Source organism: Dasypus novemcinctus, chromosome 3, assembly GCF_030445035.2.
Source record: "Dasypus novemcinctus isolate mDasNov1 chromosome 3, mDasNov1.1.hap2, whole genome shotgun sequence".
NCBI lineage: Eukaryota > Metazoa > Chordata > Mammalia > Cingulata > Dasypodidae > Dasypus > Dasypus novemcinctus.
This window is the reverse complement of record NC_080675.1, coordinates 39,286,972-39,308,547: the sequence shown is the minus strand read 5'-3', so window position 1 is coordinate 39,308,547 and position 21,576 is coordinate 39,286,972. Positions and strand designations below refer to the sequence as shown.

At 39.1% G+C, this 21,576-nt stretch overlaps 1 protein-coding gene across 1 annotated transcript in view; it reads right to left on the bottom strand.

Moving 5' to 3' along the window:
- LOC105744138 (synaptojanin-2-binding protein) overlaps positions 1–21,210 on the bottom strand; it is a 136,998-nt gene extending 115,788 nt beyond the window's left edge. The window contains exon 1 of the mRNA XM_058293195.2: positions 21,031–21,210. Within this exon, the coding sequence (XP_058149178.1) occupies positions 21,031–21,094 (64 nt within the window). The 5' untranslated portion in view covers positions 21,095–21,210. The remainder of the gene's footprint in view (positions 1–21,030) is intronic.
- Positions 21,211–21,576: the final 366 nt, after the last annotated feature.

Here is a 21,576-nt window from a genome sequence, read left to right as displayed (position 1 = left end):
AAGGCTGACTCAGCTTTTTTTTTGAAGATTTTTTATTTATATTTATTTCTCTCCCCTTCCCCCCACCCCCGCCCACCCCAGTTGTCTGTTCTCTGTGTCCATTTGCTGCATGTTCTTCTTTTCGTCCGCTTCTGTTGTCAGAGGCACGGGAATCTGTGTTTCTTTTTTGTTGTTGTTGCGTCATCTTGCTGTGTCTGTTCTCCGTGTGTGCGGCGCCATTCCTGGGCACGCTGCACTTTCTTTCGCGCTGGGTAGCCCTCCTTACGGGGCGCACTCCTTGCACGTGGGGCTCCCCTGTGTGGGGGGCACCCCTGCATGGCATGGCACTCCTTGTGCACATGAGTGCTGTGCATGGGCCAGCTCCACACGGGTCAAGGAGTCCCAGGGTTTGAACCATGAACCTCCCATGTGGTAGACAGACGTCCTAACCACTGGGCCAAGTCTGCTCCCTGACTCAGCTTTTGAAGCACAGATTTAGTCTGCTGTCTCACAAGCCCTTCAAGGCCAAGTGGGGCCATGCCACTGTTTGCCTTGGGAGCTGGTAAGGGGCTAAAGAGAGATGACCCTCTCAATTGCCTTCTGTACTATCCAGACTGATTGATGAGGACAAAGAGGGAATGGAATTATTTCCTACCTTGGGGGTGGGGGGGAAGGGAAGGGACTGTCAGAAAAGATAACTGTCTCTGAGAAAGTTTGAATTACAAGGCTCTTAGTCTCCAGGAAGGAACCTCTATCACATTGATCCTGTCCCTGTTGCCAGCAAACACACTCCAACCAGGCACTGAATTAAAGGACAGCCAAAGAGCACAATCTGCTGGCAGACCAAGGAAGAGCACATGAGAAAAATTAAAAATAAAGAAAAGAAGCTTTTTCTGGTGTTTATAGCCTCTCTTGCTAAGGTCCGAAGAAGCAAGTCTGCAACCCATTACTGGGCCCAGAGCCCAGTTTTGAGCAACTAACAGGGCAATCCTTATGATCCAGGTCAAACCAAGAATCAAACAGAAGCAGAAAACACAGTCTCCCACAACTAATTCCCTATGAAAGAGAAAGAAATTGAGCATCCAAGTAAACTACCATACTAATCAGATGCCTAGACATCAGCACAAAAGGAATGTATCAAAGCCCCAGAAGAGACACAGGATTTGAGAGAACTAATTGAGATGTACACAAATTTCCAAAATCAGATTAATGAGTTGAAAGACAATATGGCTAAAGAGATAAATGAAGTAATGAAGACAGGGAGCACAAAGAAAAATTTGAAAACCTGGATAGAGAAGTAACAGAGCTCATAGGAAAGACACAATAGATGAGATAAAAAAGCACACTAGAGGGAAACGGACACGGCCCAGTGGTTAGGGTGTCCGCCTACCACATGGGAGGTCCGCAGTTCAAACCCAGGGCCTCCTTGACCTGTGTGGAGCTGGCCCATGTGCAGTGCTGATGCGTGCAAGGAGTGCCCTGCCACGCAGGGGTGTCCCCCGCGTAGGGGAGCCCCACGCGCAAGGAGTGCGCCCCATAAGGTGAGTCGCCCAGCACAAAAGAAAGTGCAGCCTGCCTAATAATGGCACCACCCACACAGAGAGCTGACGCAACAAGATGACACAACAAAAAGAAACACAGATTCCCGTGCCGCTGACAACAACAGAAGCGGACAAAGAAACAAGATGCAGCAAATAGACACAAAGAACAGACAACCAGGGTGGTGGGGGGGAGAGAAATAAATAAATAACTCTTTTAAAAAAAAAGCACACTAGAGGCATACAACAGCAGACTCGAAATGACAGAATAAATAAGTGATAGCAAAAACAGAACAGGTGAAATTGAACAGTGAAAAGAACACAGAGTAAGGAGTGAAAAAATTGAGCAGGGGCTCAGGGAGTTGAGTAATATGAAATGCAACAACATATATGTCATGGATGTTCCAAAAGGAGAAGAGAAGGGAAAAGGGGCAGAAAGGGTATTTAAAGAAATAATAGCAGAAAATCTCCAAACTCTCACGAAAGAAATGAACTTAAATGTCCAAGAAGCACACCATATCCCAATCAGAATATCCAAACAGGCCTACTACAAGATACATACTACTCAGTATGTCAGATGTCAAAGATAAAGAAAAAATTCTGAGAGCAACAAGGGAGAAGCAAATCATCGCATACAAGGGACACCCAGTAAGACTTAGCGTGGATTTCTCATCAGAACCATGGAGGCAAGAAAACAGTCGGTATGATAAAATTAGGATACTAAAAGAGAAGAACTGCCAGCTGAGAAGTCTTTATCCAGCAAAACTGTCCTTCAAACATGAAGGAGATTTCAATACACTACTCACACATTTGCGAATTTACCTTTTTCCTGTCTATTCTTGATTTCCTGTTTCATACCATTATGATCTGAGAAGGTGCTTTGTGTAATTACAATCTTTTTATATTTACTAAGAGCTGCATTGTGACCTAACATGTGGTCTATCCTGGAGAAAGATCCATGGACACTTGAGAAGAATATACTGTCCACTGAGTTTGGGTGCAACGTAATGTATGTCTGTTAGGTCTACTTCATTTACCATATTGTTCAAATTCTCTGTTTACTTGTTGATCTTCTGTCTGGTTGTTCTATCTAATGATGTGAATAGTGTATTGAAGTCTCCAACAATTATTGTAGACATGTCTTTTTCTCCCTTCAGTTTTGCCAGAGTTTGCCTCATGGCCTTTGGGGCACCTTGGTTAGGTGCATAGATATTCATGGCTGTTATATCTTCCTGGTAAATTATTTCTTTATAAATATATAATGGCCTTCTTATGTTTTTACATTTAAATTCTTTTTTGTCCAAATGAGCAGAGCTACCCCTGCTCATTTTTGGTTATTATTTGGCGGAATATCTTTTCCTAACCTTTCACTGGGTTTGTATTCCTTGGTCAAAGGTGAGTCTCTTGTAATCAGCATATGGATTTGCTCATGTTTTTTTAATCCATTCTGTCAGGCTATGTCTTTTGATTCAGGAGTTTAATCCATCCACATTCAATGACATTATTGTAAATGTAGTATTTACTTACACCATTTTCTTCTTTGGGGTTTTCTCATGTTATGTCATATCATATTTTTGTCTTTTTACTCTTTTGGTTATTCTTTCTGCTATTCTCTCTTCTATGCTCTCTTCCAAGCCTCTCTCTCCTGTCTTTGACTCTCAGGCTTCCTTTGATATTTCCTGTAAAGGTCGATTCTTTTTTTCAAACTCTTAGTTTCTGTTTGTTTGCTTCTTTAACATAATAAAAAATCAATCAACATAATATACCATTTAACAAATTGAAGGGGGAAAAAATACATGAGCATCTCAATAGACTAAAAAAAAATTTTTTTTGACAAAATCCAGCATTGTTTCTTAAGCTAGGAATAGAAGGAAAATTCCTCAATAAGATAAGAGGCATATATGAAAAATCCATAGCCAACATTGTACTCCATGAGGAAAGGTTGAAAGCTTTCCCTCTAAGACCAGGAACAAGACAAGGATGCCCACTGTCAGCATTGTTATTCAACATTGTACTAGAAGTTCTAGCTAAAGCAATAAGACAGGAAAAACAAATTAAAGTCAATCAAATAGAAAAAGAGGAAATAAAACTCTATTTTTGGATGACATGATCCTAGATTTAGAAAATTCTAAAATGTCTACAACAAAGCTACTTGAGCTAATAAATGAGTTCAACAAAGTGGCAGGACACAAGATCAACACACAAAAATCAGTAATGTTTTTGTACAATAGTATTGAACAATCTGTAGAAGAAATTTGGGGGAAAAATTCCACTTACAATAGCAACAAAAAGACATATAATACCTAGAAATCAATTTAAGCAAAGAAGTACAGAACCTATATGCTGAAAACTACAAAATAATGCTAAAAGATATCAATGAAGACCTAAAAAATGGAAAGAATTCCGTGTTCATGGATTGGAAGACTAAATATCATGAAGATGTCACTACTACTCAAACTGACTTATAGATTCGATACAATACCAATCAAAATTCCAACAGGCTACTTACCAGAAATAGAAAGGCAATTACCAAATTCAATACAATAGCAAAATTCCAAAAGCCTATTTTACAGAAATAAAAAAAGGCAATTACCAAATTCATTTGGAAGGGAAAGTGCACCCAAATAGCCCAAAGCATTCTAAAACAGAAGAGCAATGTGGGAGGAATTTCACTGCCTGAACTTCAAATGTATTACAAAGTCTTGGTGGTCAAAACAGCATGGTACTGACATAAAGGTAGACATATTGATCAGTGGAATAGAATTGAGAGTCCAGAAATAAACCCTCATCTCTACGGTCAACTGGTTTTCGAAAAACCTACCAAGTTCATGTTAACAGGACAAAACAGTGACTTCTACAAATGATGCTGGGAGAAACGGATGTCTATAAACAAAAGAATGAAGGAGGACCCCTATCTCATTCCTTATAGAAGAATCAACTCAAAATGGATCAATGACCTAAATATAAAAGCCAGGACCATAAAACTACTAGAAGAAAATGTTGGGAAACATCTTAAAGACCTTGTGTTAGGTGGTGGTTTCTTGGACCTCACACCCAAAGCATGCACAAGAAAAGAAAAAATAGATAAATGGGACCTCCTCAAAATTAAACACTTTTGCACCTCACAGGACTGTGTCAAAAGGGTAAAAAGGCATCTGACTCAATGGGAGGAAATATTTGGAAATCACAAGTCCGATAAAGGTTTAATATTGATGATATAGAAAGAGCTATTATAACTCAACAGTAAAAAGACAATGCAATTTAAAAATGGACAAAATTTGAATAGATTTTTGTCCAGAGAAGAAATACAAAAATAAAAATGGCCAAAAAAAACCCCAAAAAACAAAAACACATGAAAAAATGTTCAACAACACTCATGATTAGGGAAATGCAAATCAGAAATACAAAAAGATACCATTTCAAACCTATCAGAATGGCTACTATTAAAAAGACAGAGAACTACAAGTATTTGAGAGGATGTGGAAAGATAGGAACACGTATTCACTGTTGGTAGGAATGCAGGATGATACAGCCACAGTGAAGGACTATTTGGCAGTTCCTAAAGAAGCTGAATATAGATTTGCCAGATGACCCTGCAATCCCACAACTAGATATATAGTTGTATTCACACGATGGAATATTATGCAGTGGTAAGAAGAAATGAAGTTGTGGAGCATATGACAGTGTGGATGAACCTGGAGGACATTATGTTGAGTGATGCAAGCCAGACAGAAAAGGACAAATACTGTATGATTACACTATTATGAACTAAATATATTGTGTAAACTCATGGAATTAATAAGAATACTGGCCGCCAGAAAATAGATTGAGGGTAGAGAATGCAAAGCTGAGGGTTATTCTGTGCAGAATTGGTAAAAAGGTTGTAAATCTTTGGAAATGAATAGAAATGGTGAAAGCACACCATAATGTTTGTAACTAGCACAACTATTATATGGGTATGACAGTGGTTCAAAAAGAAAGTCTGAGGTCATGTATATCACTAGAAAGAAAGCTAAAAACTTTAACATGGGACTGTATAACAGTAAAATCTCATGTAAACATGAATATGCATAACATTATATATATAAGACTGTTTTTACAAAATATAAATACAAATATACTAGAGAGAAGGAAAGAGAACAGCAGCTATGTGTGGCAGGGAAAGCATAATGAGATAAAGAGGTGATGAGTTTTGTTTAAGTTGTTTATTATTACTGGAATAATAAAAGTGCTCTAAGAATGACTGAAGTGATGAACACACAAAAATGTGATTATACTAAATACCACTGATTGTACACTTTGAATGGATTTATGCTTTATTAATATGTATCAATAAAATTGGTTTGCTAAAAAAAAATCCTAAGCATAATTTCAAGGTTAAATGTTAGTGTTAACTGGAGTTGAAAGTCAACAGAAAAAAGAAAATGCTGATCTAAAAAATAAAGTTCAAACTGAAAATCCCCATAACCTATGTTTCTAGCCATCTGTGGACTCTCCCCACTTTACACTATAGAGTAACAACACTTAATATTTGTTATTTCCCTGCCTTCCTTCCCCTTCTCTCCCCTGGTCCTCTGTCAGCTGTTCCACATTTCCATGACCCATGACTTTGGATGGTGTGAGAGCTTCCAGCTGTATGTACCCTATGAAAATATGTTCTTAAACTTAATCCATTTGTTTGTGTGAACCCACTGTAAGGAGAACTTTTTGATAGTTACATCAGTTAAGGCATGGCCCACCTCAGTCAGTGTCTTTCAGATAGAGAAAGAGAAAGCCATTGAAGCAAGAAACTCAAAAATTCAACAGAACCAGGAAGAGAAGGGAGAAGGGCCAGGAGAGACTGCCATGTGCATTCATTACTATATAACAGAGGAGAAACAGAGAAGCCCAGAACCAAGAAATCACCGGCAGGCAGTCCCAGAACACCAATATTCAGGAAGAAAGCATCACCTCGATGACATATTTTTTTTTTTTTTTGCCAGAAAAAAAATTCCTTTATTATGAAAAATATTTTTTTCCCAAATTCTACTCAATTTATTCATTTTTAAAAGATTACATTAAAAAAATATGAGGTCCCCATTCGCCCCCACTGCCCCCACCCCACCACTCCACCCCCAATAACACTCTCCCCCATCATCATGTCACATCCATTGCGTCTGGTGAGTACATCTCCGGGCATCGCTGCACCCCATGTCCCGTGTTCCACACCATAGCCCACACTTTCCCTCGTTCCATCCAGTGGGCCATGGGAGGACATACAACATCTGGCAATTGTCCCTGGGGCACCACACTGGACAACTCCAAGTCCCGAGAATGCCTCCACAACCTTGATGACATCTTGATTTGTACTCTCTCTTAGACTCAAAACTGCACATTGATAAATTTCCATTGTTTAAACCAACCCATTGCATAATATTTGCTTGAGCAGCCAAAGGAATAAAAAACAGATGTCCTCTTCCTTTTGCCTGGAAGTATAGTTCATTGAAATTACTTGTTTATCTATTTACTCTACTGCAAAACTAGTTTCTGGAAGGCAAGGCAATTAGCTTTTGTTTACTTTGGTATTTTAGTAACAAGACAGTATATATACAGACCTCAGTTGGTTATCAAATGACTTGTTAATTCCACTGGAAATAACACCTAGAGCAGAAATTCCTAACACATCTAGTTCTCAGGGAATCTAGCTAGGTTAAAAGTGTCTCTGTGAGCCTCTAGCTGGCTATAGACATAACCTCAAAAAGAAGGCACAGAAGAAAGGGAGAGAAAACTAGAAGGGAAGCCCCAATATTGCTGCAATTTCTATAACACACTTTACCCTACCTTTCCAGGATGACTCAATTCTTGCCCCACTAGAGTCTATTCTCCACACAGCAGCAAAAATGACAGGCATCATTTAAGCATTTTAATTGAGTTATTTTTTGGTAAAGTCCTTAAGACAATGCCTGGTACAGTAAACACTATAGAAGTATTTGTGAAACAAATGAACAAAACACATGATCCTCATAACAACCCTAGAAGTAGGTGCTTTTATTACTCTCATTTTATAGATGAGGAAGCTGAGGCATGTAGAGGTGAGGTGATTTGCCCAAGGTCACACAGCTAGGCAGTAACAGAGTTAGGCCTGTACTTAGGCATTCTGGTCCTGAACTACTATGCTCTGCTGCTCACTGCAATTATATTAAAATCCAATTCTCTGCTGTATCCACAGTGCCTAGAACAGAAACTTGTCCCACAGTAGTTGCTCAATAAATATGTGTGGATTGAAAGAATGAAGGAATGATTCAAATAAGCAATTCAAGAGGTTAAATGATTAGGTATCCTCCCACCAAAAACTATCATATCCTATAGAGAAACTCTCTGGTCCCAAGATGAAATATATCATCTATTATTTGTTACATCTCCCAAAAGAGAGTAACAAATATGCACTGACAATTAAACAGAAAGAGGGAAAATCTATAACTTCAAAAGAATAGAAAGCCTTATCATAGTACAAAAAAACCCAAAATGAAACAAAAAACAATGAAACAAGTCCACTGTCAATCCCTCCCCATCCTGATCCTCCATCTGATGGAGGGTATAAAACATATGGCCTATCAAAGATGTTTCAGGCAGTATCTGCCAGGATGTACACCAGAAGTCTCTCTTTATTTATTCCTCAACTTCTCTTCCAAATATGTAAGTAGGCATCCTTATTCTCTCATTACAGAATCAGCCCTTGCTCAAGCACTAAACATATGCCTCGTCTCTACCTGATCACACCTCCATTTGCTTCACTGCTTTTCACAATATAAAATTTCAAACGCTTCAATTTTGCCTCATATTACAATCTGTATCTTTTCCATTACTCTGACACTTGAGATTACTCTCTCTTTCAGCTTTTACTTATTCTACTCAGTAAATATCTCAAGATGAAAATGAGAATACAACATGTCAAAACCTACAGGATACAGCAAAGGCAGTACTATGAGGAAAACTTAAAAATAAGAACTGAAAACTTAACTGCACACCAGGAGGAATTATTAGGTTGGTGCAAAAGTAACTGTGGTTTTGCATTGTTGGAATCTGCCATTTGAAATTGCTATACATTCTTAAATAAATGTGGTTATGTTATATATCATTTTAATGTGAATTTCTTCTTTTATGTTTTTTTGCTAATGACTTATTACTTGCTGTTTATTTTATATTTATTTTAGACTACGGCAATGATGCTAGATAAAAAGCAAATTCGAGCAATTTTTTTATTTGAGTTCAAAATGTATCGTAAAGCAACGGAGACAACTCGCAACATCAACAACACATTTGCCCCAGGAACTGCTAATGAACGTACCGTGCAGTGGTGGTTCAAGAAGTTCTGTAAACGAGAAGAGAGCCTTGAGGATGAGGAGCGCAGTGGCCAGCCAACAGAAGCTGACAACGACCAATTGAGAACAAATCATTGACGCTGATCCTCTTAAACTACATGAGAAATTACCAAAGAACTCAACATGGACCATTCTAAGGTTGTTTGGCATTTGAAGTAAATCAAAAGGTGAAAAAGCTCAGTAAGTGGGTGCCTCATGTGCTGACCAAAAATTTTTAAAATCATCATTTTGAAGTGTTGTCTTCTCGTATTCTATGCAACACAACAAATGATTTCTCGATTGGATTGTGATGGGCAATGAAAAGTGGATTTTATATGACAAACAGCTATGACCAGCTCCATGGCTGTACTGAGAAGAAGCTCCAAAGCACTTCCCAAAGCCAAACTTAGACCAAAAAAAGGTCATGGTCACTGTTTGGTTGTCTGCTGCCAGTCTGATCCACTAAAGCTTTCTGAATCCTGGTGAAACCATTACATCTGGAAGTATGCTCAGCAAATCGATGAGCTGCACCAAAAACTGCAACACATGCAGCTGGCAATGGTCAACAGAAAGGGCCCAATTTTCCACAACAATGCCCGAATGCACGTCGCACAACCAATGCTTCAAAAGTTCAAAGAATTGGGCTTTGAAGTTTTGCCTCATCGGCCAAATTCACCTGACCTCTTGCCAACCAACTACCACCTCTTCAAGCATCTCAACAACTTTTTGCAGGGAAAACGCTTCCACAACTAGCAGGATGCAGAAAATGCTTTCCAAGAGTTCATTGAGTCCCGATGCACAGATTTTCACACTACAGGAATAAACAAACTTATTTCTCACTGGCAAAAATGTGTTGATTGTAATGGTTCCTATTTTGATTACTAAAGATGTGTTTGAGCCTAGTTATAATGATTTAAAATTCACGGTCCAAAATCACAATTCCTTTTGCACCAACCTAATAGAAAAAGAAAAGCAAACTAATCCCAAAGCAAGCAAAAGGAAAGAAATATCAAAGATTAGAGCAGAAATAAATGGAATTGAGGAAAAAACAATACTCAATAAAACCAAAAGTTGGTTCTTTGAGAAGATCAAGAAAATCGACCAATCTTTAGCTAGACTGACAAAAAAAAAGAGAGAAGATGCAAGTAAATAAAATCAGAAAAGAGAAGTGAACATCATCACTGAACCCTCAGAAATAAAAGACATTATAAAAGGATACTATGAACAACTGTATACCAACAAACTAGACAAGGTAGATGGAATGGACAAATTCCTAGAAAAACACAACCTACACTGACCCTATAAAAAAACAGACCAACCATAAACAATGAGATGGAAAGAGTCATCAAAAACCTCCCAAAAATGAAAACCCCAGGGCCAGATGGTTGCACAGGTGAATTCTATTTATCATTCAAAGAAGATCTAATACCAATCTTACTCAAACTCTTCTAAAATATTGAACAGGAGGGAACATTACCAAACTTATCCTATGAAGCCATCATCACCCTAATGCCAAATCCAGATAAAAACACTATGAAAAAAGAAAATTACAGACCAATTTCTCTAATAGTTGCAAAAATCCTCAACGAAATAGTTTTTAACTGAATCAAAAAGCACATTAAAATAATTATACACCACAATCAAGTGGATTTTATCCCAGATATGCAAGGCTGGTTTGACACAAGAAGTGTATTAAACGACATTAATAAACTGTAGAAGAAAACTGCATAATTATGTTGATTGACAAAGAAAAGGCATTTGACAAAATACAGTATCCTTTCTTGATAAAAACACTACAAAAGACAGGAATAGAAGGAAACTTTCTCAACATGGTGAAGTGTATATATGAAGAGCCCAAAGCTCATCTTGTACTCAACAATGAAAGACTGAAAGCTTTCCAGCTGAGACTGGGAACAAGACAAGGATGCCCACTGTCACCACAGTTACCCGGTATTGTGCAAGAAGTTCAAGCTAGAGCAATCAGGTAAGAAAAAGAAAGAAAAGGCACCTATACAGGAAAGGAAGAAATAAAACTTTTGCTATTCACTGATTGTCTTACTATGCCAATGCAAAGTACAAGAAATGGGTTGGCTTTTATAAAGGGGATTTATTTGGGGGTAAAATCTTACAGTTCTGAATAGGTAAAATGTGCAAATCAAGGCACCACCAGAGATGCTTTCTTACCAAGTCAGTTACTGTTGATCCTAGCATCCTGCCACATGGCAAAGCTGGCCGCAAATCTCTGCCTTCCCCTCCAGAATCTACCGTCTCCTAGAGCTCAGCTGTGAGCAACCAGGCATAGGGCTTGTCTTTTTCTAGGCCGCCTCTCTGTCTTGGCTGCTCCACTTTATTCCCAAGTTCATCTGTAAGCTATCAGGCATATGGCAAGGCTTGTTCCTGAGCCTTGAGCTGCTCCATGGCCATGCCCCTCAAGGTACTCTTTCTCTACCTCTGTGCTCCGCTGGTTCCAGACTCTAGGAACTCTCTCAGTCTTCAGGGCTTCTCTCCTTTCCTGTAGTCCTCTCTCTCACAATGGTGGGCTCAATACAGCAGCTTCCTTTTCCTCTGTGTGTATGTCTGTCTCTCTGCATCTCAATTTACAGAAGACCCAGCAAGAAGGCAGAGACTAAACCTGAGTCACACACCTCACTGACATAGTCCAATCAAAAGGGTCTCATACCTATAGGAATTAATTAGTTCAAAAACATAATTTTGGGTTTCACCAAATTCAAACTGTCACACTAATGATATGATTCTATACCTAGAAAATCCTGAAATATCCATAACAAAGCTACTAGATCTAATAGACGAATTCAGCAAATTGGCATATAAGATTAATATGTAAAAATCAGTAGCATTTCTGTACACTACTAATGAGCAATCTGAAGAGGAAGTCAGAAAAAAAATTCCATATACAAGTGACTAAAAGAATCAAATATTTAGGAATAAACTTAACCAAGAACATAAAGGTGCTATATTCAGAAAACTACAAAACATTGTTGAAAGAAACCAAAGAAGACCTAAATAAATGGAAGGACATTCCATGTTCATGATTGGAAGACTAAATATCATTGTCAATTCTAACCTGATTTACAGATTCAATGCAATCCCAATAAAAATTCCAACAGTCCTTTTTACAGAAATGGAAAAGCCAATTACCAAATTATTTGGAAGGATAGGGGGCCCCTGATAGCCAAAAATGTCTTAAAAAAACAAAAAACAAAATTGGAGGACTCTCATTTCCTGACTTTAAAGCATATTACTTAGCTACAATAGTAAAAAACAGCATAAAGATAGACATATTGACCAGTGGAACCGGATCACGAATTCAGAAATACTGTCTCACACCTATGAAGTGATTTTTGACAATGCTATCAAACCCACCTATAGAAGTTTGATATTATCGATGAATTCCAAAAAGAAATATTGGATTATATTTGTAAACTGATCTTTTCCTCTGGGCATATTAGATTATACTGGATTCACAGGTTTCTTTGATTAAGTAATCATGTAAACCTCTTGTGCCAGTAGGGCGTTAAGTTCCCACCCTTTGGTGAGTGGGGACTCACAGATAAAAGGCATGACAAAGGACAGAGTTGAGGGCTTTAATGTTGGAGTTTTGATGTTGGAGTTTGATGCTGAAGCCAGCCCCCAGGGAGAGGGAGACAGAGTTGTTCTCCTGATAGTCTACTGTTGACCTTGTGGAGAGAGGCAAAGCCTAGAGAGCCTCATAGTCTACAGCTGACCTTGTGGAGGAAACAGAGGTGCTGAGCCCAGAGGAACTCAGGAAGCCTGAACCCTTGCAGATGTCGGCAGCCATCTTGCTCCAACACGCGAAAATAGATTTTGGTGAGGGAATTAACTTATGCTATGGCCTGGTATCTGTAAGCTCCTACCCCATATAAATACCCTTTAGAAAAACCAACCACTTTCTGGTATTTTGCATCTGCACCCCTTTGGCTAATACATCACCCACCTGGGTCAGAACAGTCTATTCAATAAATTGTGCTGGGAGAACTGGCTATCCATAGCTAAAAGAAAGAGAACTCATATCTCATACCTTATACAAAAATTAACTCAAGACGGATCAAGGACCTAAATACAAAAGCTAGAATTATAAAACTCCTAGAAGAAAATGCAGGGAAACAGCTTCAAGAGCTCGTGGTATGTGGAGTATAACTAACACTGCTAACTTAGAAATATGAATGTCACTGAAAGAGATGGTCTAGGGAGGTTAATGCCAACTGGAAGAAAGCTAGAGGATAATCTAGGGACTGTATAATATAGTGACTTTGGTGGTAGATGATGATTGTGGTTACAATACAAATGTAAGAATGTTCCTCTATTACAAGTTGTTAAGAATATGAAGATACATGGAAAAAATATAACTAATGTAACATATAGACCATAGTAACAGTAATATTCTAATAGTTTTTACAACAATGGCAAAGACGGTACTACATTGCTAAAGGTCAATAACGGCAAGGTATAATGGGGTGTATTAGTCAGCCAAAGAGATGCTGATGTAAAATACTAGAAATCTGTTGGCTTTTATAAAGGGTATTTATTTAGGGTAGAAGCTTACAGTTACCAGGCCATAATGCATAAGTAACTTCCCTTACCAAAGTCTGTAGCTATGTGTTGGAACAAGGTGTGTCTGCAAGGGTTCAGGCTTCCTAGGCTCCTCTCTTGGGGAGGGGGGAGGGAGGGAAGAAGGGCCTCATTTCTCTCCAGGCTCAGCTGCTCTGCTCTCTCCACAAGGCCAGCTGTAGACTATCAGGCAAATGGCTTTTCTCTCTTCCCAGGGCCTCTGTCTTATCTAATGGAGCCTTCACTCCTTCCTCACATATCTGCTTCTCTGTGTTTACTTCCCCGGCTCCAGGATCAAAACTCCAGCTTCAAAAACTCCAACTAACCCCTCTGCTCTGCTGTGTAGTTTTCTACTGATGTGGCTCAATCAAAGCCTTAATCATAATTTAATCAAGTAAGAGTGAAACCTCTGAATCCAATACAGTATAATATGCCCAGAGGAAGAGACCAGTTTACAAACATAATCCAATATGTATTGTTGGAATTCATAAACAACAGCAAACTGCTACAAGAAGTATGGACTTTAGCTTTTGGCATAATGGAAATGTTTTGAATTGGACTGAGATAATGACAGCACAACTCTGTGATGAAACTGAGAACCATGAGTATACACTTTGGATGGACTGTACAAGGCAGAAGATCATTTAGCACAGCAAGTCCCATGGTGAGTGGTGGATTCTGGTTAACTGTAAATATGAGAATGTTCTCTCATGAACTATAACAAATATACAATATGAATATATGGTGTTAATAGGATGGTTTGCAGGGAAAATGTACCAAATATAAGCTATGGACTATAGATAGCAGAAATATTATGACAATGTTCTTTCACCATTTTTAACAAATGTGTCACAACAATGTAAGGTGTTAATGATGGGGTGATGTATGGGAATCCTATATGGTACCTATGATTGAAAAGACAGAAAGAAAAGAAAGGAAGGAAAGGAAAGAAGAAAAAGAAGGAAAGGAAGGAAGGAAGGAAAGAAAAATGTTAAATACAAATTCCCCAATCCCCACTCTTGTGTGACCAATTGTCACAGGTCCATCCATGTAACATTATAAAGGCAATCTCCAGGTCCACTCTAACCTTTAACCTTTTGTTCTCCGCCTGCTTGGTTGAGTCTATGTTCCTAATGTGTTTCATGTGACCCCTGCAGGAGTGTCACACCTCTTTGTTCTAGACCTGTGAGTACTAATAAACTTTTCTCTCATGCATCTCTGGTGTCACTTGTCCTAGCTGCACCTGACAATATACATAAAGCTCTTAACAACTCACCAGTGACTTCACAAAAATTTACTGCCCACTTCATGGCATGTACTATGCAAAGCATTAGGGAAACAATGTCCTTTGAATCAGAAGAGCTCAGCGTAATGGGGAAGGAGGAGACAGAAGCAAGCAAGCAAATAAAGAAATATGCACTAAGATAAGGATCTGCAGAATCCTTTGAGCGCACAAGGGGGGAAAACCCCATTATCTATAGTAATTCAGAGCCTGGAATTTTAATCACACAGACCTGGATCCAGTTCCTAGCTCTGCCACTGAAAGAGTTTGTGATTTAAGAGTCAAGGTATCATTTGTAAAATGGAGTTATGAACCATTTCATCTGTTCCTTGAAAAGGACTAGATGAGACAAAGCACTTAACATAGCAATACATGAGAGACATTCAATAAATGGTATATGATATTGACAATAAGGGGTATCTAGCCTGAGTAAGGAAGGCTTCCTGGAGGAGGTAACTCGAATTGAATAGGGAGAGGAAGGAATCAAGATGGAACCTTAGAGAAAGGTTAAGTTTCTATGACAGCACTGAGGACCCTCCCCCATAATCCAATCTCTATTTATACCTCAGCAACCTCATCTCCCTTGACTCTCCTAAATGAACCCTCCCCTCCTTTCTATCTAGGCTGCTTAACTCACTGATCTGAGAATATCTTTTACTTATTTTCTTCTATTACTGCTGAGGTCATACCCATTCCTATCCAATGCACTAACCTAAAATCTGTCCATTCTATAAGACCAACATAAGTTCCCCATTCTTGTGACTGACCAGTTTGGCCCATAGCAATGGCTCAATTCCTTGAACTTTTCCAGTACAGGATCATATAAACACACTCCCACCTCCCCTCTACACCTCCTTTTCCCCTCCCACTCCATACATGTTCATCATAGTCCTTAACCATCTGTATTTTTGTACTAAGATTTATCTTTTCACATGTGCATGTCATGTCTCTATTGCACTATAAATTCCATGAAGGCTAGACTCCATGTAATCATGAGAAAATAGGACAAGGATATAGTATTTTCATCTTAGATCTCAGATCATTTCATACATGAAGGAAGGGAGAGATCAGAAAACAGTCTCAGTTAGACTTAAGCTCAAAGCACATGTCTGTGGCTCTTCTGCCCCTTCTATTTGAACCTATGGTTAGTACTAGAGTTGATAGGTGTATGTCCAAGAGATTTAAATCTTTGGGCTGTACATGTGCCAGTTAGGCCTTGTCTCTCTGTGTCTCCATTTATAGGAGACCCAGCAAGAAGGCAGAGACTCACCTTGAGTCATGCCTCACTGACAAATCCAATCAACAGAGTTGCAAAACCTACTCTCCAGGTCACTGGACTCACACAGGACAACAAACAATGAAATGATGATGGACAAACACCATTCCAAGAAACAGAGAGAGTCTGAAAGTGCAAGCAAGATAGTCCCATCTCAAATAGAGGTGGAGTGGACATCACCATCCCAGAATCCTCAGGATTGGGGAACGAATGATGGACTAGAGTAGACTTACGTTATTCTACTATAGACTTATTTTGATTCTAGCAATAGAAGAACCGTTGTCATTGATGTGGAGGCAGTGGTCACTGGAGGGTCTGGGGAAAGAGAGGAAAAAATATGTATAATATAGGGGCATTATTGAGACTTGGGAATTGTCCTGAATGACATTGCAAGAGCAGATACAGGCCGTTGTATATCTTGTCATAATTTTCAAAATTGTGTGGGAGAAAATGTAAACGACAATGTAATCTATAATTCATCCTTAGTGGCAATGCTCCAGATATGTTCATCAATTATAACAAAAGTACCACACTGATGAAGGGTGTTTTTAATGTGGGAAAGTGTGGGAGGGGTAGGAAGCAGGGCATATGGGAATCCCCTCTATTTTTTATGTTTTATTTATGTAATCTAAGTATCTTTTTTAAAAAAAGTTTTAAAAGTAGGTAAAAAAAACACATGTCTGCAGAGACTTAGCTTGCACTTAATAGAGTTTATTATTTTTTAGATTCTCACCTTGATCTGCCCTCAGCTCTATCAATAGTAAACTAAAAATCCACTGTGAATTGTGTTAATCAGTTATTTAAGTTGCCTCAAATCCTTCTGGGAATAAGGCATGATATAATAAAATAAAAGTCAAGGGAAGCAGATGTGGCTCAAGCAATTGGGCTCCCATCTACCATATAATCTCCTATATGTTCAATGCCCAGGGCCTCCTGGTGAAGACAAGCTGGCCTGTGTGGCAAACTGGCCCATGCAGAGTGCTGGCCTGCGCAGAGTACTGCCCCACACAGGAATGCTGGCCCACGCGGAGAGCTAGCAGAGCAAGATGACGCAACAAAATGAGACACAGAGGAGAGACAATAAGAGACGCAGCAGATCAGGGAACTGAGGTGGTGCAAGAGAATGATCGCCTCTCTCCCACACTGGAAGGTCCCAGGATGGGTTCCTGGAGGCGCCTATTGAGAATACAAGCAGACACAGAAGAACATACAGTGAATGGACACAGAAAGCAGACAACGGGGGTGGGGTAGGGTGGGGTGGGGGGATGGAGGAATAAATAAATAAATCTGAAAACAAAAAAAAGTCAAGGGAAAGGTTGGCAGTCAATTCTTTAGGCATGGTTACCATACTGGGAGGCAGTATATGTAACAGTAAAATCAACAGATCTGGGTTAAAATCCTGCCTTTTGAAAATGACTGACTTTAAACCTTAGGCAAGTCATTAACTTTTCTGAGACAATTTCACTATATAATAATGTGGATTAAACAACTTTCATTCAAGGTTGTTATGAGGATTAAATGGGTTAATATACATAAGGTAACTAGCACACTACCAGAAAGAAATAATTTAATTATTCATTATTAAAACATGATACCAACACATCACCCTCTGCAACACCTTTAAAGAAAGTAGGAAAATAGAGATTCTTTTCCTCTTTAAAGATAGCTTAAGAGCAGTTTGCTGAAACCTAGTGAGGCATCAGGCCTAAACATAGGCATCCTAATGATGGTACCCACTGTGTTAAGGTAGTCTTTCTTGCCAATCTCTACTTGTTGTTGTAAAGAAAAGCTAAAATTGATTATTCTCATAGTTCTCAGAATAACTGAGTTTAACATTCAAATATTAGAAATCCTCAATTTTGAGAAGGGAAAAATGGGAGCCTTATAGACTATAATCAAGCGAGGCTCCCATAGAAAGAAAAGAAACAGTATTCTATAAAAGATAAAAGGTGCTGGAAACTGAATCATATACCTTACGAAAGACTAGGTCAAGTCTTAATCCACATTCTTTCATACATCTCACTGATTTGGGTGTGAACTCATTTGTAAATAGTATCTTTGAACATGGTGAGTTCAGGTGTTAACTCATTTGTGACTAGGCTCCTGTATAGTTCCTATACCACTGTGGCCAAGCTGAATGAGGCCGGACCTTAATCTGTATGACTGGAGGCCTTATTAACAGGAAATTCTGAGACATTTAGAGAAGCCAGAAGTCAGTGAAAGCCACAGAAGAAGTGAATGAAACAGATCACCATATGATGGAGGAACGCCATCACCAAAAGGCTACCAACTCCACGAGAAAGCATGGTCCTGCCAACATCTTGATTTTGGACTTCTGGCTTTCAAAATCTTGAGACAACAAGTGGTTGTTATTTAAGCCAATCCACTGTGTGTGTCATAGCATCTCCCGCAAACTAAGATAAAAGGTGAACTCTTAAACTCTTGAAGTCAATTCAGATTGTAAGCACTGCCTCTGAGGATTCTTCAGATCAAAGAGAGTTTGTACAAAATGGCAGGAATCATATAATAATATTTGGAATGAGCCCCCAAATCATAAACTCTTAGAGGAGGAAAAGACCTCAGAAGTCATCTAGCCCAAGCCTCTCCTTTCACATTTGAAGAAGCAAGCACAGGATAGATGCCAAACTACATACCAAGCTTCTTTTTGCTTCCCAGAACCTCACTTCATAGTAATTCATGATTTCTCTTGCAGCAAGCAGGATCAGGTAGGAATAGGTTCTTCTGCCCTTCAAAATGTGCCCAAACACTAAAGACATCCAAGACTTTTGTCTTTGAGGGAACACTGGCACAAAAAGGCAAAAGTATACATATTCTTGCAGCTACCTGATTAAACCATTAGGTTCTGCTGCCTACAAACAGAAATGCATACCTGTAACTAGAGGCTTTTCCTGTGTCTTCTAAAGAAAGAAAGATCCCTATTGGACTACCAAAATTACCTGGAAGTTTCTAGTATTGATAACTGAGTTCTTCCCTGTGTATCTTCACATAATGTAGTGAAGAAAAGCTGAATTTGATCTTTCAGAACGCTTAGGAGTAATATATCCTGGGTAACCATCTCTGGAAAGTAATAAACATAGGAACTTGACATTTCCTTGTTAACTGAACCAAACAAAGCAAACTTCCAATGACTGCAGTCAACCAAGTTCCATCCTAGGTTTAAGGATCTATTATCCTAGGCTCTTAAATATATCAAATTTCATGAGAATGCTTAGGAAAATTCAAGAAGCCACTCAGTGGATAGATTCATTCATTTTGGATAAACACATATACAATACAGAAATTGAATCACTAATAAGATAGATATAATTATTCCATTTAATTAATACCATGGAGCTTATCCTAACTCCAATGATTCATAAAAATGCTAATACTAGAAACTTGAGGTCTGCATTGTTTTGATTGGTCCTATGAAAAAAACTAGGACCAGTGGATGAAAAGCATAGACAGATTTTACTTTAATAATGAATGATTTTCATGTTAGCCTGAAAAGTCAATAAATATTACGAGAGAGAGAAGGAGAAATTTACATAAGACAGGAAAGATGAATCCAAACGACTTGAGCATAATGAATGAGCCTTTGACAAACATTTAGGAGTTCATATGGCGTATGACACTAAACCATGCAGATTAACTATGAGTTATAATCACTTAAGTAAAGTCCACTTTCAATTTTTTGTAATAGGAAGGAAAACAAAGTATGGCTAATTCTGAAAAACACATTTTATTAAGAATAAAGCATTAGTGGTGGCCAAACTACTGCAAACTTCCAGATGAGAAAACGTCATGGACTATTCTAGGCAGTGGTGATGGAACAGAAAGAAGTGGTGGGATTTCAGAAACATTTCACATATAGAACTCATAGAACTTGGCTTACTAGAGTCTCTTGGAATACAGCAGCAGGACTTACTGTGTTAATCTAGCCATTCATCTACTAACAATAACAACAATAGTAGCAAACCTTTACATTGTACTTACTATGTGTCAGGCTTTACAGATTAACTCATTGCATCCTCACAACCACCCTATCAGGTGTACTCTATTATGATACCCTTTTTATAGAAACTAAGGCTTACATCAGTTAAGTTACTCAGTCAATAAATACCAAAGAACTAGCAAGAGGTTAGGTAACAGAGTTGGACTTCCGTAGTCTAATCCTAAAGTTTAAACTCTTAATCGATACACTAAACAGCTATAAAGATAACAAAATCCAAGGAAGGCAGCACGTAGTAATGTCAAGAATCCAATGGAAAAAAAAAAAAAGAATCCAATGGAGTTGGGTGTAGGGAAGGTGGGGGTGGGGAAGGGAGGCGAGCAGGGGTAACTGAGGATTGCACTATATCAGAATTACGGGTGGCGATTGTTTAAAAAGAAAACGGAAAAAAAAACCCACATACAATTCAAATCCCTATGGATGGGATCCGGAAATTAACATTTTTATATATATTAAAAAAAAAGGGGGGGGGGGCAAAAACACCCAAGGTAATTTTTGAGACGTAACAGGGTTTGGGAACTGGTATAATATTAGATCTCTAAGGCTACTTCCTGCTCATTCTATTTGACACTGTAAATTAATTTCCCAGAAAAGAAAAGAGGGGAGATCCTAGCACCACGAAAACGACGATACATTCAGAATCCTTAGCATTCACGCTCCAAGTTTTCCCAAACGGTCCTAGGAGCGGTGTGATGTCCACGGTATGCTGCTAAAAATCACGAGTGCCTTTTCTTCCAAGCTTTTCTGCCTTCGTTAGTGAAAGGAAACCTTCCCTAACTATAAATGCGTGTAGTAATACGAGTGAATAATGAGATGGCTCGCTCAGTCCCATGTGTGTGCAATGATGTTTCTAAATATATTTCTTCTAGGTGCCGGCACGCGATGCAGGAAAACTCTAGGTTGGAGCATACTTGCTCCGAGGCCAAGTCAATCTGGCTCGGCGGAATGGGTGTCTGGTCCGCAACTGTACCTCCAAGTCCCCCACTCCCAGAGAAGACCCGTTTGACGCATACCTGAAGGTCCTCTGATAAGACTGATCTCTTCCTGAGTGACCAAATAATCCACTTTTCCGTTCATGTTTTACTGCCTTGCTCTCCGGGCTTCGCACCTGGGTGAGCCAGGGCTCCGTACACAGCTGAAGGTTAACCAACCTCCCCGCTGCGCCCGTCTGCGGCACAGCACTTTCGGTTTCAGCAGCCTCGGAACCGGAAGGGGAAGCCGAGAGAGCTAGGAGCGCCGGGAATGCTGGGAGTCGTGGTTCTCGCCGCACACAGGGTGCGCCTAACTCACCCGCTTCTTTTCCTAGCAAGATGTAAGATGAGCGGGGAGAGATCCTGATTTACTGTTGTAAGCGTGAAGAGGCATTGTAAAGGTAAGGGACAGAAATAAATTATGGTTGAAAACCTAGAAAATCTCTTTAAATGTATAAAAGATAAAAAAGTTTTATTATTTAGTAAGCATTAAACCTGACTGCAGTGCACATCACGGGCACACCATTCATGAGATTGCAGACAGAGCTCTCATTCTTTTATATATCCAAAAGATATGACCAAGACTCT